This window comes from Acinonyx jubatus, chromosome B1, assembly GCF_027475565.1.
Source record: "Acinonyx jubatus isolate Ajub_Pintada_27869175 chromosome B1, VMU_Ajub_asm_v1.0, whole genome shotgun sequence".
NCBI lineage: Eukaryota > Metazoa > Chordata > Mammalia > Carnivora > Felidae > Acinonyx > Acinonyx jubatus.
In genome coordinates, this window is record NC_069382.1 from 195,335,095 (window position 1) to 195,351,307 (window position 16,213).

Below are 16,213 nucleotides of genomic sequence, written 5' to 3' on the forward strand. Positions count from 1 at the left end.
GTGTGACCACAGTAACAAACACATTATTTTCATGAAAATTAAGCATGATAAAGCTAACAAAGAGATGACAAAGAAGAAAACTTCTGACGGCTTTTCCTCAATCTACTTAGTACTTACACAGCGTTTACAGAATTTTCCTCCATTTCCTAAATGGCTTGAAATACAGGTGCTAATCTAGTACTCAAGTTTTTATGTGTCGTTCATCTGTTTCCAATGAGATTAAGAAAATAAGTAACTTCAACTGCAGCTCAAGGAACACTTTAAATAAGGCAACCTACCTACCTAAATTATTAACATTTTTGTTTCTAATCAAAAGTTAAACTTTATGGCAAGTTCTAAGGAAATTTTGAGGAGATGCATTTCCCATTTCAGACCACTAGGGACCAATAAGTGTCTTCCATTCCCAAAGGAGTAACTTCGCAGTTGTTAGAACTAACACCCTGCAACCGTGAGCAGCAGAACCCCCTCCCTAACAGAACCACACTCACTATCCGTAAAGCAGAGGAGACCTGAACACTGGATAGAGAAAAATGGGCTGAACGAATGAGAGTTTTAAAAGATGAAAGTTGTCCAAATGGTGCCATTTGTTAATCACCATCTACCCTGAAAAACTTCCCAAGGTCCCTTTTCCCATAGTGGAATTATTAAACATTGAAACTGAAAAAGAATATAAAACCATACTTTTCTGACCTGGGGGTGGGAAAGATGGTAATGCCACACTGATACAGAAAATACAGCCTGCCTAATACAATTCACTGGCGCTGATCACAGCAGCTTATTGCTAAATCAGGCATAGTACTGAAATTAGGATCGGTAAGCCAAGCCAAAATATCTACAAAAGAATCTCATTTACAGAGAGTTATCTTATGATGCAATAACCACGGTAAGAAGAAACAGCATTTTCTACTTCAATCTGTTATGATTAATTCTGGTTAGAGAGAACTATTTAACATATTTACAACACTCCTTTAGAGCAAAACCTTGGGAGAGAACTGGAATGAAATAGTATAAAGCCCTGAAAAAAAACCAGATACAAACCTTAGTAGATCTATTTTACTGCTTTTTAGATTCTTAGCTAAAATGGATGGCTCTTTCTAGAGTAACAAATGATGCTAAACTTTATCCAGTATTTTTGCACATAGCTCCAAGCTCCCAACTCTTTCCAAAAGGCCACTATAATTTGAATTTCAAATTTCTAGGAGAATATGGCAGGGATTCCATTAACTGCTAAGACACTGAACACAGAAATCTGTTCCTCCTCCCACAACCACACAAAATATAAATAAGAACAAGACAATGAGTTAGAGAACAAAACAATACACTGAAACGTATACTTGTCAAATCCTGTCATATAAAAGTGGACATTTTTATATGAAAAAATATTTTTGCTCCTAAATCAAACTTTAATAGGACACTTAAAATATTTATACTATTAGATACAAAGAACAAATAGTCACATTTAAATAATGTGCTATTAAAAATGAATTCATTACTCTTGAGCTTACAAAAAATTTTGTATGATAAAATATGTCATTGTACTTGTTCAGACAATGCAGTGAGCCTTTGTTTGTGTTTATTGGAAATGCCTTCCATATTCTGAGGCTCCAAATCAGAGCTTCCCAAATGGAATCTGCAGAGAAAAAACACTGATTCCAAAAAGAAGACTGTGCAAACAATACACAGTTCCAAGATAAATAAATCTATCCAAACCAACTACACTGTTCTTCCAGGTTAATCAAAGACTCCTGCCCAGCGAAATAGATCTTCCAGAGAACATAAGATGTCCGCACGTCAAAGGCTTACAATTAAAATGATCTTCAGAATTTAAATTTTTTCATCAGCCCAAACACAACAATGAACAGTTTATCTAGTTGTACAAATAGATTTAAAGAATCTTGGAAGATGTAAAATACATTCAACTCATCCTACAAAATCCTATCTGACTCCTCCTCTGTTCACCAAAGTCGACCTACCCACCGAAGCCACCCCTCCACTCTGCCCACCCCACTCCACTGCCTTTACTGGACGCTATGCTATTTGTCTAATATGGCAAAATCCTTACAAGCAAAAAGAGATTCACTGGATCTCTTTTGGCTCCATGGCCTGGTTTCCTTTCGGTCCACCTCACTGACATTTCTTTGGCCCCACAGCATGGGGGTACAAGCCGATCTGCATGGCTGGCTATACGGACATTTCACGAAGCGTTTACAATTGACCACACAAACACAATACCACAATGTAGGTCAACTTGTGCACTCAAATACCAATGTGAAACTTATATGGAAGTAAAGTATAGACATAAATCTGAAAGGGTAGAATTCCACCCAATGATCCTAAAATTATTTCAAGGAATCAATCTCCAAGAATGCATCATGAAATCAGAAGAGCCCAGTTAAGCTTTAAGAGGGGGAAAAAGAAGAAAGAAAGAAAATGAAAGACTTTAGAAGCGGCAGCAAAGGTTTCACCAATCATTATATCATTGAGAGGGCTCAAACTACAGATGAAGTTAGAATACAGAAGATTGTAGAGAGGGCATTTAAAATTATTAACTGATCAAAAATTTGTAGTTGTCATTAAAAAAAAAATACAACTTAGCAATTCAGTTCAGAAAGAATATCCCCAGGAACATACACATCTGTTTAATATTACAAGCCAACTGTCAACATCCTAAGTGAAGTTTTAATTTAATATTTTTTCTTTCTTGATGTTTTACCTTTAATCAATGCCTCATGAGAGTATCAGCTTTCTATAAGAAACTGTTAAATATAAAGAAATGTTATTGTAGCATGTTTATAAAATCATAGTTCGAGAACTTTTTATTTTTCCAAAGCCTGACCACAACTTAATTATCTGCAGGACATTCCAGGCTCACAATTGCAAGCTCCAGTTCCCAAGCAATTTTAAACAATATCTACTGTACAGGACAGAGGGTACACAACAGACCGCAACACGGTTAGATTTCCAAAAGTCAGCATTAGGCCCTTTAGACATGGTTTTTATTTTCATTAAACAATATTTGTTTCCTCACTAATCATTAAATGGTTTTCATCACTATTGCCTGTTTTCCTTTCACATGCCGGCTGTTAGCATCAGTGTTTGTGTTCATAATAAATAAAAAAGTGACCCACCCGGTTATTTAAAAATGAACACACACGATGTCTGGTTCAACGAGTGTTAGAGATTCGGCAACATACTCACACCCCGAATACTGTTCTATTTTCATCTGGACTCTAAAAAACTTTCATAGAGTAACAGACTCTGTACATACTCCTTTAAATCAGGTTTCAGCTTCATGCCTGCTTATGTTATTGTGGGCACACAGATCTAATCAGTGGTTCAAGACATTTACGTGGGAAAATGGAAGAGGAAAAAGAAAAGACAGCAAGTTCATATTCCTGACCATAATGGAGAGGAGTTGAAAATACTGCCAATTCCTACAGACGGATGAGAAAAGCAGCCTGATTAAAAGTATCATGCCAGTAACTGACCAAAATGCGGGGGAGCAACTAACAGAGCATTCCAGAACTTTAGCAAAGACTCTGAGGAAGGAAATTAAAAAGAGAGAGAGAGAGAGAGAGAGAGAGAGTGAGTTGTATGCTATGAGGTATCAGGAACAATTTAAAAATATGTCAAGTGTGGAAGAAACAAAGCTGCTTCAAAGTCAGAGGTAAAATTAACAGCCAGTGGAAAAAATAATCCAATAAATAATCTGGAAAATCTTCAAGAAGTCTGATACTTGCATCGTTGTACTGGAACCACCAGAGTTTTCAGACAAGGAAATGCTTTAAGTCCAAACAAACTAATTTTCCATTTCGGATGAACTGCCTCGGAGAGACAGAGAGGGATACACAATGCACAGCATGTACAACGTTTATTAGTTTCTGCGTTTATCAAATACTTTATCACACTTCCTACATGCCAAGCACTTTCAACGTGCTTCGCTCCTTTAATCTTCCAAAATTAGGTACCACTTTACTCCCATTACCCACAAGTCACCCACCAGTAGGTAGGGGAGCCCAGAGTCCATGCTCAAAGCCACCACGCCACAAGCCATCTCAGGTGACATTACCTTTACCAAGGTAAGAAGAGGTCCATTACTGGAGGGACCCACGTGTCTAACTTCCCTGACTCCCCTGAGGCCCTCTTCTCATTATGAAAATCCCCTCCGGCAATTCTGCTCCTTCCTTAAGGCCTCAACCTCCGCCTACGCTCTGATGCCTCCCCATCTGCATCTCTGGCTCAGGAAACCCCCCCCCCCAGGTCCACTTCTGTATTTACAACTGCCAAATATGTGTCCCTTGGCTTTTAAGCAGGCACCTCAAATAACTATAAAACCTCACTCATTCTGGCCACCCGCCTAGTCACCCACAATTAAAACCTCAAAGTAGTCTAGGACCCACTGGTTTTCATCTCCTACATCTAACAAGTCCCAAATCCTGTCAAACAGACCTTGGATCTGTCCTCTGTCCTCACGGTCACCGGCTCGGCTCGGGCCTTCACTGCGTCTCGAGGACACGCGAAGGCGGTGCCAGCTCAAGCGGTCTTCCTCCTCACCTCTGCCGAGTCCACCAATGGCCAGCAGTAGGATCCTTCCAATATCCGTACCTGACCGCGTCCGTCCCCGGCCCCAACCTTTTCTAGTTCACCATGGCCTTCGGGATAATGCCCCTCCCTTCCCGTTCTATTCTCCTACAAGGCTCAGCTCAAGACTCACCTCTCCTGGGAAGCCCTTCCCCCTTCAGCCCCTCCCAAGTGAAGCGGTCTTCACTTCCACCTCCAGATCCATACATACTTTGAGAACAGCAATTACCACCACGTGCTGTAATTATTTGCCCCTGGGGCTCTCTTTTCACTAGACTAGGAGTTTCTCCCAGTCTCACTCACCTTTGCCTGCCTGATACCTGGCTGCATTCGTGATGTATGCTGGAGGCTCGATAAATAGCGAGTGAGGAAATGAAAGAATTCATTCTCAGAGATACCCTCCATTTCAAGCGATATTAAAAATCTAAGGCAGAGTGGAAGGGCACAATCTCGAGTGCAAGTACCTTTATTGTTGGCCACCCATATCCGCCGCTCTCCTCCTCCTGGAAAGAGCTCCCTGAATTTCCTTGGAAATCATTCTTCCCCTACTCTCAGCTATACGAATCGGGTGGAAGGGACACTGCTCCAGCTGCAGGGCTGGGTCCTAAGTAAAAGCCAAACTAACAGTATGTCCTCTCCCCTTGGGGACAGGGATGGATTTAAAAATAGGCTTGCGAGTCAATTCCAAGATTCTGATGGATACTACACGGACCGGGCCCCTCTCCTTCCCTGGATAGAGCAGTATGGGAAGCAAAGTCTGCAAGGACAACAGCTTTCTGGCCAGTGTGAAGCAAGAGCTGGGAGGTGCCCTAAGCGAGATGCTAACACCACGAACGGCAGAACAGAGAGGGTGAGAAAAGCCAGGCCTTTGGTGACACTGTCGTGTCCCCTGGGTCCAGCCATGCCGGAGACCATACCGGCATGGTCAGACCATGGTATGACCATGAAGTCATACCGCGAGACTTTTCGAGTGTTGTATAAATCAATACATTCCCATGATCGTTTACGCAAATCCGCACTGGGTTGTCTGTAACTTGGAGCCATAAGACTGCTGATACAGTAAGCTAGGGTTTCTGGGAAGAAAATCAAGCGACACATTTGAAGGAATGCACAGGAAAACGAGGCAGAACAAAGGGTGAGAGTGGCAGCAAGTTAAACCTGACAGGCGATGGGAACCGTCAACACGGTGCCCCACACACAGGTAAGAGAGAGACTCAGGGTGCCCGCCATGCCAGGCGGCAGCCACCAGGCCCTCGTAAGGGGTTGCCTGGGAGCCCCTTATGAAAAGAATACAGTTTTATAAAGAGCTAGAAAAAGAAATAAAAAAATAACAAATGTTTCTTTTTAAAAAGGCCTTTATGAGAAAAAGAAAAGGCTGTGGGATAATTTAATCTGGAGAAAGCGAGTCCTAGAGGCAATTTAACTTGGTGAAGGGTTATTTATAAGGAGGTGACTAAACAGCTGCTCTCCAATTTCACAGGGAAAAGAATTAGAGGAAATTGATTTACATTTCAGTCCAAAGCTGAGGCAGGCAAAAGGAAGACGTGCTGGGGGGGGGACTGTTAATGACGAAAAAAAAAAAGCTAAATTAAAAATTGGGTTTTTATGGCTTTTAAAAGATGGAAAATCACCTACGTTGATTACTTTAGTTTTCAGTCAAAGTAGTAAACACGTATTTGAGAATGCCCTCTATGCGTTTACTCACATTCCACGTACCGAATCCCTACTGCGGGCCAGGCGCGGACCTAGGCCCTGGAACACAAAACCAGTGACCGAGTCACTGCCCCGTCTCAAGGCTGTGGTGCCACGAGGTGAAATGCCGAGAAGCGTCAAATCAGAGTCCCACCTCTCCTTCTCCATCCCCCACACCCAAAAGCAAGCAATGGGGTTCGGAGACGGCGCAACAGCACTTGGAAGGTTAGGCAACGATGCGATCATTAAATGAGAACCCAAAACGGCACGGCGAAGGTGCCACGGCCGGAGTTCCTTGCTTAATGAGCAAATGCTTTGATTTCAGAAGAAAGAGACTAGGCGAGGGGAGAATGTGCCTTTGAAGATGGGTAGAATCTGAGTAAGTGAAGGGGGGTGAGCCATCCAAGCAAGAGAAACAGCAGGAGCCAAAAAAGGAGGCAAGAAAGCGGAGGAGGCTGGTTTAAAGCCGGCGGGATGACCGAGGAAGTGTAGGGTGTAAAAATGGAAAAGCGGGTAGTACCAGCTTTATAAGGGCCTTTGAACGCTGGCCAAATAACCAAATTCACTGTGTGGGGAGTGAGCAGTACTGAATGCTTCTGAGCAAAGTAACCTGATGAAAGCAGCGTTCTCTGCACAGCGGCTGGGCTGCAAGGGAGATGGGGGGCTCAGAATGGTTGCATCATCTCGGCTCAGGCTCAAAATGGCGAGGGTCTGAACCCACATGGGGGAGAATGGACGAGAGCGCGGGAAGCACCAGGCGTTTACTCACTTCATCCATTTCGCAAATATGTGTGAAACTCCACACGGCGCTCTGCGCTGTGATGGGGACTAGAAGCCAGCCCCCGTCCTCTCTCGGGCCGAGAATTAACTGGCTAGGGAGGCTAGGAAAGGGGGGACCGACAGACACAGCTGCAAAAATGGTGCTCGGCGTGGACCAGTGTCTGGTAGGCTCTCATTCCGAGAATTTTATTTACACAAGCTGGAACAACAATAAAATCCCAAAATGTAAACAAGAAAAACCAATCCTCCCAAAATATCACTTCATGTGTATCATGGGAGACACTGATTTGTGTTGCCGGTTTGAGTCATGGAAAAGTATAGAAGCAAATATGCCCGTACTGAGTGAACGGTACCAAGTAATGAAGAGAAAAAAGGCTTTTTAAAAAGAGAAAAGATTTTTTTAGGACTGAAATGTTTCCAGATTTCATCTTTTGACATAACTGAGATATAGTCACAGATTTCCCACTTACCCACAGATAGGTATTTAGAAGCTTTCAGAAAATTCATCACCTCTCCTTGATATCTCTTTTTTTTCCTCCTTTCCCTTAATTTAATTTTGATTTAACTTCCTCTTGTCACTGCTTGCTTACAAATCACAGCCTCTATGTCTGGAGTCAATTAGGGCTATAAAATACCCCACCACGCCTTCATCTGGGGACCCATTTATATATATTTTCTTATTTCAAGAGGTAGAACTAAGAGCCTGTAACTCCAAAAGTTTCCAATCAACCATCACATTCTATTCTTTGGAAAAGTATGCTTCTCTCCACAGCTAAGAAGACAACATCAAACTACATATTTTGCAAGAGTATTTCCTTCCCACCTGTATAAAGATGAATTGTGCTTTGGGAATTCATTTGCAAAAAAAAAAATGGGCTGAGTGTGTGTAATAGATGCTTAATAGCAATAACATTAAAAAATCTTTCTACCATTTAAAATTAAATGTAATTTTCTTATTACTTTAATGAAATCCCTTGGAGTTAAAGTATTTAACTGGTCCCTTTCACATCAAGTATTCATTGTATAATTCCCTTTAAATATCAGGTATATTAGGTATGTAAACTGTCCATTGACAGAATAAAAACACACATTTCCACTGAAACCGAAACAGGAGAAGGACAAGGCAGCTTGATTCAGAATCTGATAATGGGTTACAGATTCTCTTCCAGTTCAGATTTATAGTCAAAATGCCATAAGAGCCATTTACCACCTCTAACCTTTCAGGTCATATTTGGAAGAGAAGTACGAACTGCCAAATCACTAAGAGAAAATGTGTCTGAGTCTAAAATTCTTGCCTGCTCCCTACTGCGGTGTTGAGCTACAAAGGGGAAGAGAGAGAGAGAAAACTGTATCTCCCAGGAAAACCACCTTAAATTGAAAGGTAGAGATGAATCGTACAAGGCTCTGCCCACGGGGAAGGAATGCCCTTTGTCGCTGTCTTTCAGGGCCAGCCCTGAGTGGGGCTGCAGTGCGATCCTGTCTGTTGCTAGCTGGTACCAGCCTAGTGACTAACCCCATCCTACCCCACAGATGCCTGATATACACAAGGAGAAAATTCTAGGGCTGTCGGGCAGACACCTAAACCGAGTCAGGACTATGGATCCAAAGTCAAGCCTTCTCTCTCCTAGCCCTCCAATCTCTTGCTGGACCGCCCCCTGGCTGAACCCAATCAGAAGCCAGAGAACAAGGAAGCCCAGCCAAGCACTCCATAAAAATCAGCCTCCTCGGGCAAGAACAGCATGGAAAAGGTAGAGAATGGATCTGGAAGGGCCAAAGGACAAGACAGGGCACACTCCATTCCCGATTTCTCACTCCTTCGGTTAAACTCAGCTTTTCTAGGGGATTTTACCATCCTGTGCTTTCCCTCCCTTGGGGCCTCTGTCACATGTTCTGTCCTGCCTTTCTCCATCTCTGCATGTGCAAAACCTTCGAGGCCCACCTAAAGGTCACCTCCTCCACAAAGTCTCTCCTCAACCCTACCCAGAAGTAGTCATCTCTGTCCTTTTAATTCTTGAAGTTCCTCAACTGAGGACTTCTAGAATTATGAACGTGTCTTACACTTACATGTGTACCTATCGCTACCCAAGTATTTTAGATATGTTTACTTATTTACTGTAAGTTTCCCACGAGAACATAACCTCCATGAAAGCAGCGAGTCCGTCTTATCTTTGCTCCATCCCTAGTGCGAAAGACAGTGCGCAGCCTGTAATAGATGCTCAATAAATATTCACTGAATGAATGACTCGAATGCCCCCTTCCAGAGTGTAAGCATTTGAGGGCCAAATGGAAGTCTCTTTCATCTTCTATCCTAAACAGCAATCTCAACGCCTTCCTAACTCACAGGCAGATACTCAACAAATATAAGCTGGTCATAAAGTAGTTGCTTTATTTGAATGAGGATCTATGAGGTACCAGATACACTGCGAGCAGCTTAACACACAGTATCTCATTCACTCCTCACAACAACCCTAAAAGATGGTGTGGCAGAAGTGTGCCTCCAGGATGGAGGGCCCTCATTCCCCCAACTTCCAGAACTGCCTGCTGATGGCTCACAGCTAAGTCTCTCTAAGGAACTGCCCTCAGCAGAAGGAAGATGCTTCACCCTCAGGGGGCCTCCCCGGGGCAAGCCCACATCCAACGGCTGACCACTACCGTGGTTTTACAGGCCTCACCCCCTGCCTCACCGGGGTAATTCTGAGGCCATCTCAGCTCTGGAGTCCTCCACGGGACTAACTACTGAACGAAGAAACAAAATCACTAACTAGTGCCTCAGACCAAAGAACAGAATTAGCAATTTTTCAAGTATCTGTAATGTAAAAACTGGGTCTCCTTCCTTCTCAGTGACTTTACTATTTAAAACCATAAACCTTCTAGTCTTTTCCCCCAAAACATACCTCAACACTGCCTTAGAAGAGATGTATGGTCACTGGGTAATTGTCAATTAAAAAAAAAAAAAAAAAGGTTTGGAGGCAGCTGTATTTCCCCCACAAGGGAGTCAGGGACTTTCAAATATATATGATTTATGCACCAAAATGTGCTCCTAAAGACAGCAGATGATATGACAACACGCCAAGGAGAAAACCTCCAGAGAGCGGACCTGCGGAAGGCCAAGGCCTGGAACAGCACTCCCTGTGTGCACAGCCGGCCGAGCATTCAGAGCCTGGAGACGTAGCAGGGAGTCCCAGGGACCCGGCGCACACGCTGACACCATCCTGGGCAGGCCACTTAACCTTGTGAACCTTGGTCTCTCCAGGAGTAAAGGAGCCTGACTTAAGGACAGCCGACTAAGCTGTAGCGCTGGGAGCACAGCGCCAGGTAGACTAGGTGCTCGGCAAGTGGTAGCTATTATTACCACTTCTGAGTTTGTAGAATGACAACCAGAAAGGTAAAACATCAATGCAACATTTGTGGATGATTTTCTTGTACAGGTTAAGAAAGTCCAATCGAAAATCCAGCTGACTTACAGGAAAATTACTCCCTTTACAAAAGGTTTTACCGCAGACTTCCTTTAAATAGGGGCCCCCTCCGCTCTGCATTTAATATATAATCAGATACTGCTTATTCATGATTTTTCTAATCAAAAGATACTAATTTTTCTCCATTTCCTACCACAGCAAATAAAAATTCATCTGCGGGGAGTTTTGCTTTTTCTGTTTTACTTTTTTAATCTTCTTTTTTTAATGTTTATTTTTGAAAGAGACAGAGTGCGAGTGGGGAGGCACAGAGAGAGAGGACGAAGACACACAATCGGAAGCAGGCTCCGGGCCCTGAGCTGTGAGCACAGAGCCTGATGCGGGGCTCAAACCCACGGGCCGTGAGATCATGACCTGAGCTGAAGCTGGAGGCTTAACCGACGGAGCCACCCAGGCGCCCTTTCCTTTTCATTTCAGAAGAAATATGTGCTCATTAAAGAAATCCAGGATGATAGAAGCAGAAGAAGTCACCTGGAGTCCCGTCTCCCAGAAACAGCCATGGTTACCTTTTGGTGTATTCCCTTCTGATCACTATTTCCACACCTAGAGGATTTTTTTTAATTCTATATACATAGTTTTAATTACATCTGGTTTGGGCAGTAACTCTTTTAACCTAAAATGGTCAGCAGTTTCACTCATGCCATGGCCTGCTCTGCAGTGTGCCGTATTTCCCTAATAACTTCCCTGTGCTTGGGAATACTGCCACGGTGTCTCTTTTATAAAGTACTTGTGATAGTTGCCATCACAATCATCTTCACAATCGCCACCTTTATTATTATTGAAACTATTGCTGGCAATTTTTAAACTCAAAGACCTCACACTTCTAGAAGACAACATATTAATTAAAAAAAAAGTTTTTTTAATATTTATTTTTGAGAGAGAGAGAGCAGGGGACGAGCGGGGAGGGGGGGACGACACAGACTCCAAAGCAGGCTCCAGGCTCCACGCTGTCAGCACAGAGCCCGACGTGGGACTCGAACCCCGCGAGCCATGAGATCGTGACCCACGCTGAAGTTGGATGTTTAACTGACTGAGCCATCCAGGTGCCCCTCATACTCATTTTTATTTTCTTCAGTTTTGCTTTTACAATGAAATCTTTAGTTCACCTAGAAATATATCTTAACGTATTGTATGTACAATAAGAGATAAGGACCAAAAAACAACAACAAAAAATCTTTCCTTGTTTTCAAAGTGCTAATCAATTATCCTGAATCATCACTGAATAAACCTCCTTTTTCTTACTGATTTACAATACCTCTTTTATCAAAGGTTATACATCTAGCCTGATATGCTTCACTGATCAATCTACAAACACATATATTATTTTTTTGTCTCTAAAATGTTTTATTATCTGGCAAAACCAGTATCCCCACCCCAACACACCCACACACACACCCACACACACACCCACACACACACCCACACACACACACCTACTCTTCTTCAAAATTGTCCTCACACATCTTTTTTTCTAGGTGCATTTCAGGACCACTTACAGGCTCCTCTCAAAACAGTTCTGTTGGAATTTTGTTGAAAGCTGCACTAAACCTACCAATTAATTTAGGAATAATTGATGTCTTTATAACACTTTTTCTTCTCTTCCAGTACACAAATTGTGTTTCTGTTTATTCAAGTCTTCTGTATCTCTCCCCAAAATTTTGAAGTTTTCTTCAAATGGGACATTTCCATTTCTCATTAAGATTGCTTCTAGAAATGCTTTTTGTTACTTCTGTACATGTTTCCATTGGATTTTAAGTGGTCATTAATTAGATACAGGCTGGCCATTGATTTAGTACATTTATGGTGCACAGAAGCACCGGGGGCCTCTGTGGTAGGGCCAGAAAGCGCCTCCCCCAGCTTGTTTCACAGTGCAGACAAAGCAGCCCCACTGGCCCAATCAGCCAGTTTCCCGTCACTGGCGTACAACGTGCTCACAACCACCACCTACTCAATTTCACTTGTTCTCCACGGCTCTGCTCCCACTTAAGAGCTTTTCCTACTACCCCTATCAGCTACCCCCTTCTATATTCCCCAGCACTGATAATAAACTCTAATATTCCTTGTATCAATATTAGGACATCCAAACATTAAATGACACTGAATTTTTTCTATTTGAGAAAAGATTAAGCAGACAAGTGAATTGACATAGTTTTTACCTTTTTCATGTTTGTTTGTTTATTTTGAAAGAAAGAATGATGGAGCGTGCTTGGGAGCTAGCAGGGGAGGGGCAGACAGAGGGGAAGAGAGAATCCCCAGCAGGCGCCAAACTGTCAGTGTGGATGGGGCTCAATCCCACAAACTGTGAGATCATGACCTGAGCTAAAATAAAGAGTTGGACACTCAACCAATTGAGCGACCGTGGTGTCCCTATATTTTTTTACCTTTTTAAGAGATCATAAATTTGAAACAAATTTGGTAAAAATACACTATTTGTTTAATATAGTTATAAACTGGAGGCACTTGGGTGGCTCAGTCGGTTAAGTGATCGACTCTTAATTTGGGCTCAGGTCTAGATCTCACAGTTCATGACTTCAAGCCCCACACTGGGCTCTGTGCGGACAGCATGGAGCCTGCTTGGGATTCTCTCTTTCCCCCTCTCTGCCCTTCCCCTGCTCCTTCTCTCTCTCTCTCTCTCTCTCGCTCGCTCTCTCACGTGCGCGCACAAAATAAATAAATAAACATTTAAAAAAATAAAAAATAAAATGATGATAAACTAAAAGTGGCTCAAATATTTCAGTAGGGGTTCAGGTAAGTAAGTTATATGAAACTACTTTTAATGGCTATGCAGTCAAATAAATTGAACACAATCTACACTGACATAGAAAAATGTTCACAATACTGTTAAGGAAAAAAGGCAAGAAAGGGGCAAAAAAGACTAACACCAGTATAGAAAAATTCTTTTTGTCTAATAGGAAAAATATCTGGAAAAATATACAACAAGACTGTAATAGGGGCTATTACTCCTGGCCAGGAGTATTATCTGTGAACTTTATTCTCTTCTTTATTCTCTTTAATGAGCAAGTACTACTTTTCATTGTTAAAGATTTTATGTTTAAGTAATCTCTACACCCAACACGGGGCTCATATTCACAACACCGAGATCAGGAGTCACAGGCTCCACCACCAGCCAGGCACCCCAAGCACTTACTACTTTCATAGTCAGATTTTAAAATAATTAGTGAACGTCAAAAACATTATCTTGCTGATAGCATCCCATTATAAGAAGAGTATATAATCACTATCAAATCAAATGCATTTGTAGAAACATACCAAACGCCAGCTGTGAAAAACAAAATTCATCTTCTCACTGAAATGAAAAATTGTGAGTAGGTAGGAACTCAAGAGGAAAGTAACACAAGGCATTGATTGAGCAGTTGTCACTGCAAAATTTTTGCATTTTAAGATATATCCTGGGACTTACAGAAAGAAGAGTACTGAATCCTGGAACCATCCTGTCAAAAAGGTCCTTAAGGATTATCTAGCCAGAACTCCCATTAAACAAATAAGAAAAATGAGAAAAAACAAAAACAAAAAAAGAGGTTAGGTGAGTTCTCGAAGATCTCAAAGTTAACTAATGACAAAGTCCAAAAGTATTTATAATTCAAAACCTATGCTTTTTGATTCCTTTCTCAATTCTGGAGAAAGATATGCTGCAGTCTGTCACTTCTATTTAGAGTATAAAAGGCAAATGTTCGTTTACCAGGGTCTTCTTATCATCTAACTAAAAAGTGAACAAGAATGTGTACAATACTGTGAAATGAAGATTTACTCTCTTGGTTAAGGAGAGCTTCTGTGCTCTAACAGAAAGCTTTGACAAATAGCCATACATTAGATTGTGGCAAGCAGGAGCTAGCAAAGTCTAGTATTTACACACTTTGAAGTCAGGAAGAAAAAACTACTACTGAATTTAAAATTGCAACTGGGCTGCGGGCTTTTCCTACCTGAGTTCTAGGAGCTCATTCAACCCACCACCCTTCCCTTCCTCTGCCGTATTCACTTTCTTTTAGACTGGTTCTTAAGGGACCTCTTTTTAAGTCAATTTTAAACCTTATATGTCTTAGAAAACAGAGTAAGCTTTTCATATACAATCCGTAATTAACCACTGTCGATTTCACTGATACTCTGCCCACCAGAGGGAGCCCATGTAGATTTCCACGTAGTAAGAAACCTCAAACATCAAGTTTGTATGAATTCTAGAATATTATTCATGTATCAATATTGTAAACTCACTTAATAATACTGTATTTCTATCCTCCCCAAAAGATAAAAGATAAATGAGGTCAGGCATGTAAAGTCCTTAACAGAGTTCCTAACCTAAAGCAGAAGCCCCAAAAGGATTGATTTTCCAAAATCTGTATCCTCCTGAGTACTAGTTACAGTAGTCAAAATAAATTAGCAAATTAACTTTTTACACAAGTCGATCTGAGCTTGGTTGATATCTGTCCTGATACACGGTTCCGCCCTCAATATATTGACAAATGTAGTTCTCAAGCCTACAAAAGACAGCCAGAACCTGGAAAGGAGAATTCATTAAAAATGTCATCCTCATTTGGGTGGCTCAGTCGGTTAAACGTCCAACTTCAGCTCGGGTCATGATCTCATAGTTCGCAAGTTCAAGCCCGGCATCGGGCTCCTTGCTATCTCCCTGTCAGTGTAGATCCTGCTTCAGATCCTCTGTCCCCTTCTCTCTCTGCCCCTTTCCCGCCTGCGCTCTCTCTCTCGAAAAATAAATAAAACATTTTTTAAAAAGTCATCCTCAGGGGACCCGTTTCAGCAGTCCTGTCCTTGTAGGTACACTAAACTATTGGTGACCTGCCAACTAGAAACTGAGGAAAGAGGGAACCCATTCTAGAGTTTTCTTGGGATGAAGGAGAAAGGCAACTGACTATCCCTGAGAACCATGCTTCTGTAATATGTGATATGATCATCACCACCAAGATGAATTTCTTCAAAGAACGAAGAAGGCACAACTGGGGGGAACAGAACTCTGCATAAGAACTTGGCATCGAAAGGGGCCCAACCAAGTCTCGGCTCCCACCTGCAGCCCGTGAGGCTGGCCCGCCTTCTTCCACTTCTCACCATGACAAGGCCCAGCCCAGCGTTTGCTGGGTCTGAGGTCGACTGCACACCTCAGTACAGCTGACCGACCATAAGTACCGGGTGCCTATTTTGTAGACTCAACAATCTCCAAGATCGAAACATGACGAAGCGGGAGGACCCCGCTGGGTTCCAGCTATGCTCTCCAACCCAGATTTATCAGAAAGCACTGCCATTGAGGACCTATCTACCACTTGCTGTTTCAACAAAACTCCCAAGCCCACTAGGCTCCTTGGATGTAGTCTCTCTTGTTTAGAACTGAAAGAAGAAGGCACGACTGGCATTCCACTCTGAAAACAACACAAAATTACTGTGATGTCTATTAACTTTTCAACCAGAAAGCTGGGAATTATTCGACTTCCTCCTCTTTCTAACCCCACTCCTTACTACCTCCTACACATCTACTTTATGCATCCACGTCCGTCCATCCTACTGCCACTGGCTTCCCCACTTTCTCCTGACGTCCTGCAACCTCGTTAGCCCTTCTAGGTCAGTCCTGTTACATTCCAAACCCATCCTCAATATGGCCGGGTATTTTAAAACACAAATATGATCACGTCAGGCCCCTGCTTGCGTAGCTCAGAGCACGA

At 42.3% G+C, this 16,213-nt stretch overlaps 1 protein-coding gene across 4 annotated transcripts in view; it reads right to left on the bottom strand.

The window, feature by feature from the left end:
• STX18 (syntaxin 18) overlaps nucleotides 1–16,213 on the bottom strand; it is a 128,208-nt gene that overhangs the window by 104,885 nt on the left and 7,110 nt on the right. For 2 of the 4 annotated variants that reach the window (XM_027034744.2, XM_027034674.2), the window contains exon 2: nucleotides 4,001–4,069. The exons of the other annotated variants lie outside the window; for them this stretch is intronic. In XM_027034744.2, coding sequence (XP_026890545.1) covers nucleotides 4,001–4,069 — 69 coding nt within the window. The remainder of the gene's footprint in view (nucleotides 1–4,000; nucleotides 4,070–16,213) is intronic. 4 annotated transcript variants of the gene reach the window in all.